The 15,764-nt window shown below is 40.2% G+C and overlaps 4 protein-coding genes across 4 annotated transcripts; 1 reads left to right on the forward strand and 3 right to left on the reverse strand.

The window, feature by feature from the left end:
* LOC8075793 (ATP-dependent DNA helicase PIF1) lies at window positions 1-1,509 on the reverse strand. The gene has a single exon (XM_021462057.1). It carries the CDS (start codon window positions 1,507-1,509, stop codon window positions 1-3), a length of 1,509 nt encoding a protein of 502 aa, XP_021317732.1.
* LOC110435945 lies at window positions 1,525-3,045 on the reverse strand. Its single transcript, XM_021462058.1, has one exon. The coding sequence runs from the start codon at window positions 3,043-3,045 to the stop codon at window positions 1,525-1,527; it is 1,521 nt and encodes a 506-aa protein (XP_021317733.1).
* Window positions 12,946-14,021, forward strand: LOC8068718 (glutathione S-transferase T3). The gene is made up of 2 exons (XM_002449454.2): window positions 12,946-13,383; window positions 13,455-14,021. Exons 1-2 carry the CDS (start codon window positions 12,946-12,948, stop codon window positions 14,019-14,021), a joined length of 1,005 nt encoding a protein of 334 aa, XP_002449499.2.
* On the reverse strand, window positions 14,223-15,365 carry LOC110435946. The gene is made up of 2 exons (XM_021462059.1): window positions 14,598-15,365; window positions 14,223-14,300 (listed from the first exon to the last, which is right to left on the reverse strand). The coding sequence occupies exons 1-2, from the start codon at window positions 15,363-15,365 to the stop codon at window positions 14,223-14,225; spliced, it is 846 nt and encodes a 281-aa protein (XP_021317734.1).

Genomic DNA, 15,764 nt, shown 5'->3' on the forward strand with positions numbered 1-15,764 from the left:
TTATGTTTTGATCTTTTTATTTCCTTTTTTCACATCCTTCTCAGCAGACGACATAGCTAGGACCCTAATGCTCGATCTTGCCGTAGCTCTTGATAGCGCCACATACAATTGGCCGTGCGAGAACACTGGTTCTGGCAAGTATACCCCAACATTAGGGATAGTTTGCCCCTGTGCCTTGTTAACGGTCATGGCGAAGCTGAGCCGAATAGGGAACTGCTTTCGCTTAAACTGAAAAGGGAACATCTCATCGTCCGACGGGCATAAGGGTATGCGAGGTAAAAAAACTCTTTTTCCAACATGTTGTCCCAACACAATTTCTGCATCTATAGTATTCTTTTGGAACCCCCTTATGATAAGCCTGGTACCATTACAAAGTCCATTCGCAGGGTCAATGTTCCTAAGCAGTATGACCCGACAACCAATCTTTAGCTTCAACACATGTGGAGGTAGCCCATTGGGTGTCAAAGTGTTAAGGAATTCCTCAGGGTAGTAGTTGTGTGGATCATCCACTGCACGGTCAAAGCTATGGTACACCATTTCATTCCCATAGAAACGACCTATCATCTTCATATTAATCATATCAACCCAGTCGTTTCGTGTAGATAATATCGCTCGAGAGGTGATATATTCTTTGCTTGACATATTTGCATTGAGGCTAGGGAATATGCAATCAATTAGAGTATCAAGATCACTATCTTTTCCGGTGTGTGGTATGCATATTTCATGAGGAAGACAAATTTCATCATCAACAGTCGCCTCCTCCGAACCTCCACCAACGCGCAACAAGTATTCTGCAAACCACAGGTCGCTCTTTGCCCTCATGTTGCGCACCAGTTTTATATGTCGCATGAAATCCCAAAGGTACGACATACGCAGCGAGGCACCAACCACCTGAGCCCTTGACCCTCTCCGAACAACGGGAAGAACCTGTCTAAAATCTCCACCGAACACCATGGTCTTCCCTCCGAACGGCAACTCTGGTCGGTCCATTATATCACGAAGACTATTGTCTAGCGCCTCGACGGACTGCCTCTTTGTCATGCTAGCCTCGTCCCAAATAATGAGAGATGATGCTCGAAGCAACTTGGCAGTACCACTCTGTTTCGTGAAGGTGCAACATGCCCCATTATCAATGGTGAGGGGAATCTTGAAGCGCGAGTGTGCAGTTCTACCACCGGGCATTATTGAGGCTGCGACACCAGAAGTAGCTGTCGCCACAGCAATTTTTTTCTGACTACGTATAGTAGCGAGAAGTGCTCTGTACAAATAAGTCTTTCCGGTGCCACCAGGACCATCCACAAAGAATAGACCCCCATCCTCGGTATCAACCGAGGACATAATCTCATCATATGCAGCTCGTTGCTCCTCGTTAAGGGTGTCTAACAGAGCCACATCATCCTTGTTAGCTTCAATGCTAGCGTCCTCAAAAATCACTCTAGGAATATCATGACAGGCATCATATGTGTCGTCAATATCAGGAAGTGGGTACAACTTTATATCCTTTTGCATTGATTGTAGCAATTTTCAAATATCTATCAGGACCATCTGCTCCACCATGAAGGTGGATTGATTATTGCGCTTGTAGTCCTCCGACATTGCCTCCTTGTGTTTCTCCCACAGTCCAAACACATCACTGGGCTCACAAAATACCAATATTGTTGCAAAGAGCCTTCGCAACGCATATGGCATCATCCACTCGGTTGCCTCAGCGAGACTCTCATTCAGCGTGTTATCCTCTTCGATTAGGCCACTTCTTTCTGCAGCTTCACGAAAGGTTGGTAGGAGTTTGTCGTCCACGGTCCTTAGACACTCAAAAGAGGTTGCACCCGCCACATGGTTTAGGAGAACCCTAAGATAGTAACGCTCCCCCTCAGCTGGATTGGCAGCCACAATTCTTCCAATCTGTCGTAGTTTCTTTTGTTTCCTTCTAATCCATTCTTTGGCCATCAAATTCCACGTATAGAACTCGGGGAAGTCTCGGTACAATACACCTCTTGCTGTTTCATCTGTCATGTTCTTGTTGAAGTATGCTGTAAGCATCGACTTTTCAACACCTGGACGATCAAGCACTCGTCGAACCCCCTCACAGCGGTGAAATGACACCATGTGCATGTCTGGAAGATGGAGTTGTAAGGACAATATAGAAGGGTTCCTATCACTCAAATCAAAACCATATATCCTCCATAATGCTTCTGGAGGAGTTACCCATCTAGCATCTCTATATTGTTTGATTTCATCAACGTTCCCTTCATTTTCCCCCTTGTCAGCCTCTCTCATAGCCACAGATGCCCGGTCATGACCCTTGTAAATGTACTTAAATAAATACTTGACTGCCTTGATGCTCCCACATGCCTCAACATTGATGTGACAGTTGAACAGACGAAGGAGATATGGGTTGTAAGGAACAACCCATCTATTATCAAGCTCGTGTCCACAAACCTTTTCTTTTTGCCCATCTTCGCGTCGTCTATATACCGGGTATGAATCCTTGCCATGTACTATGGCATCACAGAAAGGTCGAGGGTAACGGTTCTTGCAAGTATCACGACCCTTTGTGCATGGACAATTGCGATTAAGTGTTCCACATGGGACATGCATCATGTGCTTGGTAACCATCTTATACAAGTCTGGATACTTCTTCTTGTTTGGTAGCTCAGCTGAGATGAGGAGATCATACTGCTCAGGGCACGTGATCTTATACTTTCTCTCCATAATTAGCAAAAAATGTGCATGTGGCAGACCCCTCTTTTGGAACTCCACGACATACACATGCGCCTTGACTTTTCCAAGTATGTCCTTTTTTAGTAGCCTATCCTTTAGCTCTTCTAGTTTTGCTTTAAAGACTCGGACAATGAGATCTGGACGATCCCGTGGTGTTTGGCTAGGGTAGAGTTCACGTTTGATTTCATCCCAGTTTGGGTTACATGTCATAGTGAGGAATATGTCTGGTTTACCAAACCTCCGTACCAAAGCCATGGCATCCATGTACCGACGTCTCATGTCACGTCCTCTTTCTAATAGCTTCTGCTCTACCCTCACCGGCATCTAGACTATCAACCAATACTTGGTAGAGGTCAGCCCTAATATCATCTTGATGGTTGCATATATAATCTAACCGAGAACTCTCAATCTTAATGTATGTGTCAACCGCAAACTGTTGAAAAAGACGCATGCCATAAAGTATAGGATTAAATATCCCTGGCCGCATCTGAAATTTGTAGCAGTAGTAGTCACGAACAGATACACATAGTCTCCCAAGGGAATCTACAAAAAGAATAACCATAAGAGTTGTTTGTGAATAAACATTGAGCTATATTTAAAGTATTAAATAAGAAGACTAACAAACCTGTTTCTTCTTCTGACCCACTATGAGCCTTCAGTAGGGCACAATACGTGATGACTTCATCCATACTAACTCCTTTTTTTGGAATATCCATATGCCAACCAAGCTCACCCCTTGGGAAGAATAGAGGGTATGAAAGAGCATCATAGCATCCATGATATGAGCGGATGCCATTTATGCTTCTATCTTTCCCATGTAAAACAACACTATTTTGGAACTGACCAAGGAGCTCGCTTCCTTCGATCCAAATAGCAGCCACCTCTGAAGCCAACGGCACATTCTATGTTCTCTGGTCTAGCTTTTGGTCAAGGTTTAGTGTGACATGGTAGTCCTCGAGGTGTTCGGCCTGACCCATACTCCTAAGTTGTTGTGAGTATGGGTTGTCACGAAGGATGGCCACCGGTCTCTCAATAACTTCCTTGTCCTTTTGGCACTACTCTTCACGACATTGTCGGTAGCGGTGCTCAAGGCTTGGATCGTCATCGTAGAAGTAAAGCTCAAGATGTCTTTGCTCTATACCATCTTCTCTACCAAATGACCTTATGTTGTGATAGATCTGGCCGTGTGCACGGAAGGTGTATATGCCACTGTTTTTCATGCTTGCAGTAGCTCTATCAAGGTGACAATATAGAGAAGTGAAAGAGAAATGGCCATTGAAAAACCTAATGTTGTCACGGAAGTGTCTAGCATTTGCATCGTTACTTGACCAAAGCCTCATAAGCTCATCAGGTACGTTCAGTTCATTGAGCTTGATCTTTCCATCACGACAACAGAACCCAAGTGGTTCATGCTCAAACCTTTTCGCATTGCAGTGCTTGCAATTTGCGACAGGTTTTAGCATATGGGTATCTGTAGGCATGTTACTATACACCTTTTCATATTGGTCAGGTACTTCTAGGACAGAAATGGTATCTTCCTCAAGGTCATTGTTGCGAACATCTTCACCACCTTCCTCATCTGAAATGACATTCAAGTCAAAATAGTTTAGATAAAGTGGTAGAAAATTTGATTTGCATTCAGTATTTTGCAAAAATACCTTGCCCAGCAAATAGGTATCCCTCATCCTCTTCCTCATCCTCTTCAAATATATATCCCCCATCATCATCTAGGACCATCAAATATACTTGCATTAGTAGAACTATGGGTAAAAAGGAGTTCAAATAATTAGTGGAATGTTAGAAAATAGTGTAAATTACCGTTGTCATCAAATACTGGTGTCGTTGGTGCGGCTGATGTAGGATGAAGGCAAGGTCTTGCCCTTGCTGATAATCATGTGATGACAATGGTTGAGTTAGGTATAATATGATAGTATATGTTGCCTAAGTGGGATCATGAGGTACCAGTATTTACCGTTGTTGGTGAGGACTGATTGTGGCAAGGGTGTGTTATCATTTAGGCATTCTTTTGACATGCATTCACAATCATTAAATAGTGGTGCCGTCGATGTAACAGATGTAACCTGAATGTTGGGCACTATTGTTTCTGTTATTCATAGAATGACCATAGATCAATTAGGTATAATATGGTTTGTAGATCAACTTAATGGGATGATGATGCACCAACATTACCATTGTTGGTCACAAGTGATTGAGGCAAGGGTGTGTTAACATCCACTCGATCTTCTACCATGTAGTCACCATCATTGTTAGATTCCTTTGTGTTCTTCCTGATTTGACGTTCAAACTTTGTGTTACAACAGGTTAACAATGCATGCCTTTGTCGAGATGGAACATGTGCTTTATGTGTAGGCAGTATATCATGAAATCTGTCATCACCGATCTCCTCATTAGGTATAGAAATATGACTTGGTGTTAAACCAGACTCTGGGATATGCAACGGGTTCTCCATGGCAATAGACTCCGAGTGTAGGGTTTGCTTCCACATCTCCTTATATTTGTTGTCAGATTTTCTCAGTGCCTTCTTACGGTTGGGATTACTATTATACAACCTTTGACGCTCACGTCTTGTTTCTCTTTGTTCAGGCGTCATATTTTTGTACCTCTCACTAAAGTAAGTACTTCATGATGTACTTTTCACACAAGTTTTATCAACAAAAGGAGTAGAGGTATTAGTGACTCCAGTAGTGCCCTCCTTCCCCTTCCTTTTAGTCTCCATTTCCCGTTCATCTATCAATGTAATAATATAAATTCAACCGTTAGCTTTATTGAGTCATACAACATTATGATTATGAAAGACCCAAAATATTTCAGCATCTTTAACAATTACATGATAACATGGTGGACATGTTCTCATCAACAAGAGTATAGGCTTGATAGGAATCATTCCTGTGTAGCCAATCGTGTGTTTCAACAGGCTCAATGTTTTCATTATTTGATGCAGCATCGTCATCTACAAAATAGTTGCACATTACACATACATGAGAAATACACATACATGTGAAATGAACATGCATAGAGAACTCAATATGTTAGATTCATTACAATCGGTAGATCCAGTAACATGTTGTTGCTTTTTTTGATGATAGGATTCACGACGCCTTTTATTAATTGCAGTCTTCTTTTCTAGAGACATTGCATGCCATCGAGCTCTATCCCTTTCTCTCTTACATTCCTTATCATCAACTGCAGTTCATTTTCAAATAATATAAGCTCAACAGATAAATAGCGCACATATACAGTGTAATATATTACCTTGTCTGGAGGTGTTAGTCTTGTCTCCCAATGGTGCACGAGAACGATTGTTTTTCATTGTAGAAACCTACAGGTTCAAATATATAAATAGTAACTGACAAGCCAAAAATAAGAATTTAGCTATGTGTAGACCTGACTGAGTTTTCAAACATGTTCTAGTCAATTAAGTGAAAGGGAAATGAGGAAATCTACAAACTCTCTAACTAAACAAGCTATATAATAAACATTGGGCACAAGCTAAAATAATATGTGATTATGTTTTGTACAAGAAAAGCTTACCAAGCTTATTATTTAATAAACATCTTTGTCAACTAAATTAGCAGTCGTCCTACCTGTTTCACAAATATGACCAACAAAGAAAACAAAGACATTAGTCCTATAAAAATTGGTGGTTATTAGTTTGTTACATAGGTATGAAGCATCAGACATGGTAATGCAATGGTGTGGAGTTTTTCGCCTTATCACTAAAATAGGTTGAGTGTTGTTAATGACATGGTGTGGCCTTTTTTCTGCAGTTCTGTGGCTGGGTCTGAAACTAACAGATACAACAGGAAACCATTGCAAACCACATTTTCCTATAAGCACACATAGATAATGGGCTTCAGTGATCTATGGTGTCTCTCTGCTTGCTACGAGTATAAACAATATCTCATGAACAAAAAAAAAATCACAAGAACGAACAAACTATCATCTCAGGGTACACATCCAGAAACAAATTTTAAATGTACAGTCAATATCAAATTTTTATTTCATAATCTAGCAAAGTAAGTAACACTTTCCAAACCCACTTGTGCTAAAAACATAGGCTGCTGTAACCTACAGGTATAATGTAGAGTCAAATGTCCTTATGTACATCCCACAACCTTAACCAAAAGGTCTGATGGAGGAGGGTAGTTAGAGTTGTAGGAGTAATTAATTGCGCCATAGAAATATGTAGTTGTCTTTAGTTACAGAAGACATTCCCAAATATAAGTGCATTAGTTATTAGTTATTACCATGCATAAAGCTGAGAAGTACTATACTGCCTAAGAAAAGCAGTAGGTCTGAACTTTGAAGTTGAGAGGGTAACGGCTAATAACTAATGCAGTGGCAAAAATAGTAACATTTCATGTTTTTTTATTATTTAAAAATCTAATTTCAAATGCATAAGCAGTGCTTGGCTGAAGTCCAATTATTTGATATTCCTCAACACCTGAACCTCATCAAGCTTATCTGGTACTACATAGTGGATTCAGAAACAGTTAAGCATGGGTTGCTGGTCTACAAGTTTATGCTTATGCCCAACAAAACATGGATGGCCACTTGTTGAACTAAGACCATCAACCACCTTAACATGCGAGGCAAAATACTCCTTAATTCATTAGCAGACTACATTCACGACAAGAAGATTCTAACCATTCTCTCGCTCCGTTGGAACACATCGTCATAAACTTTTAATAATGTGCCAAAATCACAGTCTAGAACATTGGGAAAAAATCTAAAGTGCTAACCTTGAAGTACATGAAGAAGGGCAACTTAACATTTCCTATAGGATTGGATGCAGGACAGCAGGACCCCCTTCTTGATGGCGTCCATCGTCTCATAGCCATAGCAAGTGTCCTCCACTATCCATGTGTACTTGTAGCCTAAAACAGATCAAACTTCAACCTAAAAAGTTAGAACCACATCAACCAAATCATCGCCTCCCCACCACCACCACCACCACCACGGCATGAAAAAATAGGCAGGAAAATCGCAAAACCGAATCATGTCCAAAATCACACACTTGAAATTATCACACTTGAAATTTTCTTAACCTAACTGGAATGCTATCTACATTTGAAGAGGCTACCCATCCCAGTTGAGCTAGCCTAATTTTGTCGAATTCTAAACAACTATACATATAGCCCTGTGCACTCCATGATAATTTCTATCGGGTACATATATGACGTCATTATGGCAGACAAATGATTTGCAGCATAACAAATGCTTTGCAGACATTATAGTTTTTTTAAATAATCACTCATCTGAGAAAGTAATGCAGCTATTACCGAGCCATATATCAATGAACTAATTTGATATTGAGCGCAGTTAGGAAGATATGTATCCTTTCAATAATGTGCCGAAATCACAGTATTGAGCGCAGTGGATAATGAATATATGTTCAATGTAAAACTATCAGTTTGAAAGGAAGGAAAATACATATTCCTAATAACTTAAATGAGGATGTGTTGTACTATTGCCAAAACTGTAACACCCTAAATTTTGCTTCTTTGAAAATAGAGCTAAAATAATTTATTTTGTATTTCTGTGCTCATGAAAATATAGTAAAATGAAATTTACCTTAAATTAAAATTCATCATAGGGTTTAGCAACATTGTTGTGCATACATGCTGGTACATATGTTTTATGTGATGTTTGTTTGTTGCTCCTTTGTATGTTGAGAGTGAACAAAGTTTTTTTTAAAAATGCGTTAACCAGTACATCTCTGTCTTTATCTCCGATCAAATTCCTTGTTGCTCAGCTCAAGTTTTTATTAGGAGCTTCCTAAAATCTTTTCTTTGTCACCTAAATCGCTTCTTTTAGTTTCTCATTCATCAAGCAGTCTCTACAAACTTTTCGGGAATTTTTTTCAGCTTCCGTTCTCACTTTTCTGTAAGCATAATCTAATTTTTAGATGCTCCAAAATAATCTTATCATGGGCTTCAAATACTTTAATTGAGTTCCTAATGTTCCATAATGTCTCTGAGAATTTTCTCCGAATTTTCAGAGCTTTCGGAATATTTTTTTTTACAGTTTAAATAATAATTCTAGACTTTTCTGAAATTATTTTATTCATGAAATTAAATAATTCCGAAAATAATAAATCCTTCATTTTACCTCAACGCTCAGCCCATGATCTCAAAGGCCAATATATTTATTTACTAGTGGGCTTAAATAATTAATCAGGCCGATTAGTAAAGATGGAGATTGCAACATCAATTAGTACCATATTGCTAATTGATGTCGATGTGAAGAGTTTTTCTTCTTATATATATATGTATCAACTCCTTGGTTTAAGCATACTAAAAACTATTATATGGGGAGTTCCTAGTTTGGGAATCTCTAGGTATTAAATTAGTTATATTGAATCTCTTCCAACTCCTTGAGTCGATCATATACATCCCAGCCACCGCATTATTTTTGCATCAGCTAGCACCCCACCGTGCATCTGCCCTAGCAGCTAGCCAGCACCGTCGACCTGCAGCTTCCAAGTTTCTCTGCCGTGCTATGTTGCTGCCGCTGTCCTGAAAAAGTTCAAGCTGCTGCTGTGTGCGTTGCTGGTGCACGGACCTGTTCGCTGAGCTGCTGAGTGCTATCGGATTATTTGGAGTTGCCGTCCGTTGAGTCCATGGGTGCTGCAAGCTATTGCATGTAAACCGAAATTTCAGACCCGTCTGCTGTCCACATTCTTCAAGATTAGTTACTCGACGTCAATGATCGCTATCGAGTGTTGTTAATTTCTGTCATCTACAATCGCCGGTGAGCTTTTTCATGTGTTCCATTTGCTCTCAATGTCTGTTTTCACGTTCGCGTATATCTATATTGCCTCTGTTCAAAGTCGCTCTCTTAGCGTTAGTTTGTAGTGACGTTCTCTGTATCACATATATTTATGATCTTACTAAGTTAAATATTAATTTAATTTATGTTTATGCAATTAGGTTTCCAATTAAAAGCAATATAGGTTTTATACTTCGCTAGGTTATAAATGTTATTAACATGATCTATTCCAACGTAAATATATTTTTAATTTGGTTGGTTTAACAACACGTCTTACGCAATTCCATCAAATCCACTTACATGTTTATTTCTTTTATTTACCAAGATATAAGTTTAACCTGCTTAATAAAATATACAGTAGTGTTTATAAATAAAATATTAATAGTTTTAATTTAGTTTTCAAGCTAAAGTATAATCTGATTGATCTGAAGTGATTGAACTTTATGTAGCTTTACTTAATTAAAATAAATCATGCATGTAGGCTTTCTCGTTTATAATATATACTCTCGGTAATCGTTCCTAGCTCCGATTAGAGTGCTTTTCGTGTCTGTGTGTTCATAGTAATACGTAGATTAGTTTTAACTCATTTTGTATGGTTGGTGTATTGTTCTAATTATAGTTTGTTTGCTTCGTGTATGATTGTCTACATTGGATTGCGTGTTGTTGATTGTTGATTGGGATTAGATGGTGAGCCGTACGTTGGTGAGCAAGACCAAGCCTTTGAAGACCAGCAGGCTCAGGAGAGCTTTGATCGAGGCAAGTATAACTTGGGACTATCCTTGTTACCTACACACTTTTAATACAATATTGATCATATGCATGTGTCCACCTTGATGACCTTAGCAAAATCATAGATGATTGTTATCCTGAATTCCTTGTTACCTATTTTGGCTATGCATTTGGGTAGTTCTTGCTAGTGCTTGAATATAATCCATGATCTTGTAACATGAATGTTTGGATAGACAATAAACAATAAAATAAGCTTTCTAGTAACTTGAATATAAAAGGTGGAAAGAACTCTGGCATTTGCTAGATTGATCTTGACCCTCCATAAGGACTTATCCCTTGGCAAAAGCTGGGACAACTCGTACAACCATGAGGGCTATAATGGCTCTGGCTTTAGCTCAGTATGAAGAGCTTTCTAGCTTGTTAGCGGTTACCCGAAAGGGCGCTAGAGGGGCTGAACCGACACGGGTATAGTGCGAGCCCCTGTCCCTATGTGTATAGGCTGCGCGTCATTGTGCCATTCGGAAGGGGGTATCTATATCTGCTCGCGAAGGAAACCTTGCGGTCTTAACATGTTAGACGAACTTTTGAAAGGCTTCATAGTGATCCCTGCCGACCTTCCTTGGAAGTGGGTTAAGAGGCTGATCACCTCGGGCGAAAGGGTAAATCATGACTCATGGGTAAAGAAGTACAACCTCTGCAGAGTGTTAAAAACTGGTATACTAGCCGTGCTCACAGTCAAGAGCGGCCTTGGGGATTCTTACATCGACGATGATGATTCTTGTGTGTTATATATATTCATTATTTATTATTTAATGCTCTACATTATTTATGTCACATTGATCATGAGATTGTGGGAGCTATACAATCTAGTTGCTATACTTGTGGAGTTCGACATGGACTCACTCTTGCTATTTCCCCCATACTTCAGGAGAAGTGTTAGGCTTGTGATCAACCAGTCAGTTGGATCCTGTAGAGAGAAGTTAATACCCGAAGTTGGAGTTGTCTATCCGCTGTTTGCTATTAAAGTTTATCTCTTTTATACTAAGTACGTTATATGTTTATGCATTGTCTTTTGATATTAACCCTCATTTGTAGCTATATGTGAGACTTGGCTTCTAAAACTCACATATGGTGCATATCTAGTTTTGTCCTTAAAATCGGGTATTACAAAAAAATATGATTAGCCTGCTTGGTTTCCCATTGCTACAGCTGCAGCACCACTAAAATAGAGTTTTACCTGAGCATGCTAACAGCTATAAATTCGAATTCAAATAATGTCAGGATGACTTCACACATATGCTACCATTCCATAAATAGAGTTTTACCTGAGCATGCTGTAATATTTTAGGGATCCCTTCTCTATTTTACAGTTTACATTCACTATCTCTACAAATAACTATAACATAACAGAGAATACACCATAATGCTGGTATTATTGTTTTCTCAAATACAAATGACACTCCATAGCATACTATAGAAAAAGAATAACATGGTACAAAATCAGTTCCAATCATTATACAGGAAAATAAAAGTTCAGATATGAGTGCTCATCTTCTGTCATCAGCAATCACAAAGGCACAAAAATAAGGATATATAGCCAGGGCATCCTATAGAACAATGCTACATCAACAAATTTAAACGGACTCCATTGCATACAGTTTGAAGAATCATGCTACTAAGTAAAATTCTTTTTCACCATATAATATTTGGACCTTTAAAAAATAATAGCGCACCAACATATACTTCATCTGGCAAAACAGTAGGAAGGAAACAGACATTCAGTCTTTCTTCTTTTCTGCGGTACGGTTTTTCCCCAAACTATTAAATAAATGAAATCACAGCTATATTTCACAATCATAGCTATATTTCACACAATTTCAGGCTTTCAGCTATATTGGCATTACTGAAACCTAGGTGTAGGTAGGATGTTTAGTTTGCCTGGTAGTGAAGGAATTAGTATCTTAATATTTTCAGGCACAAAAACATAGCTTTTCGTTCTTGGTTATTGCTTTAAGGGCATCAGCTCATGTCTCCACACACTATTATGGCCCTTTTAAGCAGAGAGGCTACTCTAGGAAGGAAATGAGGAATGAGGTTGATAGTTCCGGTCACAAGCATTGAGTAATATCCTAAGAGCATCTCTAATAGTTTGCTAAAACACTTGCCATCCTAAAAATTTTAGCAAAAGAGGCAAAAAACTTGCTCCAACAGTTTGGTATTCCCACTTGCCAAATTGTTTGGCTTGCCAAATATCTGAGCCGCACGCGTAGGTATCCGCCGCGCGGACGCGCTTGCCATCGCGCTTCGCTGCCGTTCCCGCGAGACACGTGAAAGTTCCGGCCGCCGTCATCGCGCCCTCTTCCTTCGAAGTCACCGCATCGCGCCATCTTCCTCGGATCCCTGCTGTCATCGCAATCCGCACAAGACCCGTCGTCCAGGTATTCATGCTGGAAATCACGATCTGCACAAAACTCCATCGGATCCTGATGGAAATCACGATCTGTAGGTATTCATCGAACTCCGCCGTACGTGGTGAACAACCTTGCCGACCAGGTGCTCCATCGGATCTACAGGTATTGCTTCGGTCTAGATTGGTATACATCGATCTCCTGTATACATCGATCTCCTATATGGCTTCGATCTCATACTGCATATATATATACATGATTGCATACCGTGCCCTCTTATTTTAGATTCATTGAGATGGATCATCAAGGAGAAGATTTCTTGTCCGGGATTCTTTTGAATAGAGATGCTGCCCATGTTTCTGGTTTGGACGACAATGGAATTCCGCTGACTGCACAGGAAACCCAGAGTAGTCCAGAGGTGGAAGCTGTTGCTAGTCATGGTAACAAGGGAACGAAGAGGTCCAAAAATTTTAGTGTGGATGAAGATGAACTTGTTTGTGAAGGATGGTTGATTGCTAGCAAAGATCCCATCCACGGGGCCAATCAAAATCGTACCTCGTTTTGGGGTAAGGTTCATGCTTACTTTGAGAAGCACAATAAAGGTACAACTCCAAGGACAGATAGTTCACTTCTGCATAGATGGCTCACAATTCAGTCTCTAGTGAACAAATTTTGTTCGTGTTATGAAGCGATTGAACGTAGAAATCAAAGTGGTACAACTATACAAGACAGGGTAATATGTCTTAAATTTTTAACTTCATGTTTTTTGTGACAGCTATATATATTGACATACTACTTGTGCAGATTGCAAGTGCCCTCAAGATGTTTTCGGGGGTAGAAACCAAGGAGGGGAAGAAGTGCAGTGTGGTGTCTTGTTGGAACATACTTAAGGAGGAGGACAAGTGGAAAGCCAAGAGGATTGAACTTCTAGAGCTGGAGAAACAAGCAGGCACAGGAAAAAAGACCAAAAAGAATTCCACCAAAGTCGCCAGGCCAAGGGAAGACAACAATGACCATGAGAAAGAGGCCACCGATGCTACTGCTGCTGCAGAAACCGGAGGAAGGAAAAGGTCTGATGGGGTAAAGAAGGTTAAAGAAAATCTTAGGCGAGGAGGTGGCGAAGCTTGCTTGGAGGCCCTCGACAAGATGTGGGCAAAGAAGGAGGTGGCCGACAACGAAAAAGAGAAGGCAAAGCAGGAGAGGTTCCTGACGGCACTAGAGCTAGACAAGGAAGCACTTGAGGTAGAGAAGAAGCGTCTAGTAACTGAGGAAAAAAGAGCTCAAGCGGAGGACAAACGAGTTGAAGCCGACTTGATGAAGCAGGAAAAAGAAATTATGTTCGCCGACACGAACTCTCTCAACCCGATGTAGCGTCAATGGCTTGAGATGATGCAGAAAGAGATCGTGAGTCGTCGTCGTGGAAATTCAATTTAGAATATTTTTATCAGCTCAATATTTGTTTCCATTAGGCAAAAACTTTGTTTAATCATATGCAGAACCTTTTGTTTCCACTATGCAAATCCTTGTTGCACTTGATTTAAAATAAATTTGGTTGCACGTTCATGAGAATCGCTACGTGCATGGGGCTGTCTTGTCGCCGGCAGGAACTGACAGTAATCGCGACGTGCATGATTCTGATGCCCTGGGAACCTGCCGATCAGGTCTTTGTGCTGTTACTATTTAACCAAATAAAATTGCAACAGGGTACAATTACAAATAAAATGACGGTACGAATACAAATCTGAGTTTACATCAAATGACACAAAAATAAACTCGACAAGTCAGAATTTTTTAGATATTGTATGAATACAAATCTGGGTGATGGTTCCAAAGATGCTCGATCAGGTCTTCCTTCAACTGTATATGTGTTTCTTTGTTTCTAATCTGCTGATGCGCTTGAATATATTCATCGAGTGTGCGAATGGGTCGGCCATGATGGGGATGCACATTGTCGCCTTGATTTTCAAATTGCTCGTTATGATCGACCACGAATCCTTCATCTTCGACTATCATGTTATGCATGATAACGCAAGCCCTCATGATTAATGCCAATGTGTCAATGTCCCAAAAGCGTGCCCCGCCACGAACAATGGCGAACCTAGATTGAAGAACGCCAAAAGCCCTCTCCACCATCTTCCTTGCTGCTTCTTGCGCTTTGGCAAAATATTGCCTCTTGTTACCCACAGGCCGACTGATAGACTGGATTAAAGTAGCCCATGAGGGGTAGATGCCATCTGAAAGATAATAACCCATGTTGTAGTCGTGGCCATTAACAGAAAAATTCACTGCTGGAGCTCTACCTTCCGCGAGGTTGTCAAACAAAGGAGATCTATGAAGAACATTGATGTCATTATGAGAACCGAGCATTCCAAAGAAAGCATGCCATATCCAAAGGTCCTCAGAAGCTACAGCCTCCAAAATGATAGTGGGCTTATCCATATGGCCCTTGTACTGACCCTGTTTGTCATATGGACAATTCTTCCACGCCCAATGCATACAATCAATGGACCCTAACATTCCTGGAAATCCTTTTTTCTCACCCATTGCAAGCAAACGTGTTGTGTCTGCCTCATTGGGATGTCTGAGGTATTCATCTCCAAACACCTCAACAACTGCACGAACAAAGTGACGCACGCTATCGAGCGCTGTACTTTCAGCAATGCGAACGTACTCGTCTGTCGTATCAGCAGCCATTCCATAACTTAGCATACGCATTGCGGCAGTCACTTTTTGGAAGCAACTCAAGCCAAGTACATTGGCTGCATTCCTTTTTTGGACAAAATAATCATCGTGTTCTTCAACAGAGTTCATTATGCGTAAGAAAAGATCCCTAGACATCCTGTACCTGAACCAAAAAAAATAAGTTTGGCAACGGAAATAATATTTGAGCACATAAGACAATTTAATCTGAAATTAAAGTGCAAGAACCTTCTACGGAATAATTCTGGACCATATGTTGGATTCTCAGCCAAATAATCTTGATACATCCTATGATGGCCGCCTTCTCTATCACGGTAAATAACTCTATGACCTTTGACAGAGCCACCATGTGGTCCTTTTTTCTTGCTAGCAGTTAGTAGAATTTGACCAGCCGATAATATTATAGAACAATCA

This window comes from Sorghum bicolor, chromosome 5, assembly GCF_000003195.3.
Source record: "Sorghum bicolor cultivar BTx623 chromosome 5, Sorghum_bicolor_NCBIv3, whole genome shotgun sequence".
NCBI lineage: Eukaryota > Viridiplantae > Streptophyta > Magnoliopsida > Poales > Poaceae > Sorghum > Sorghum bicolor.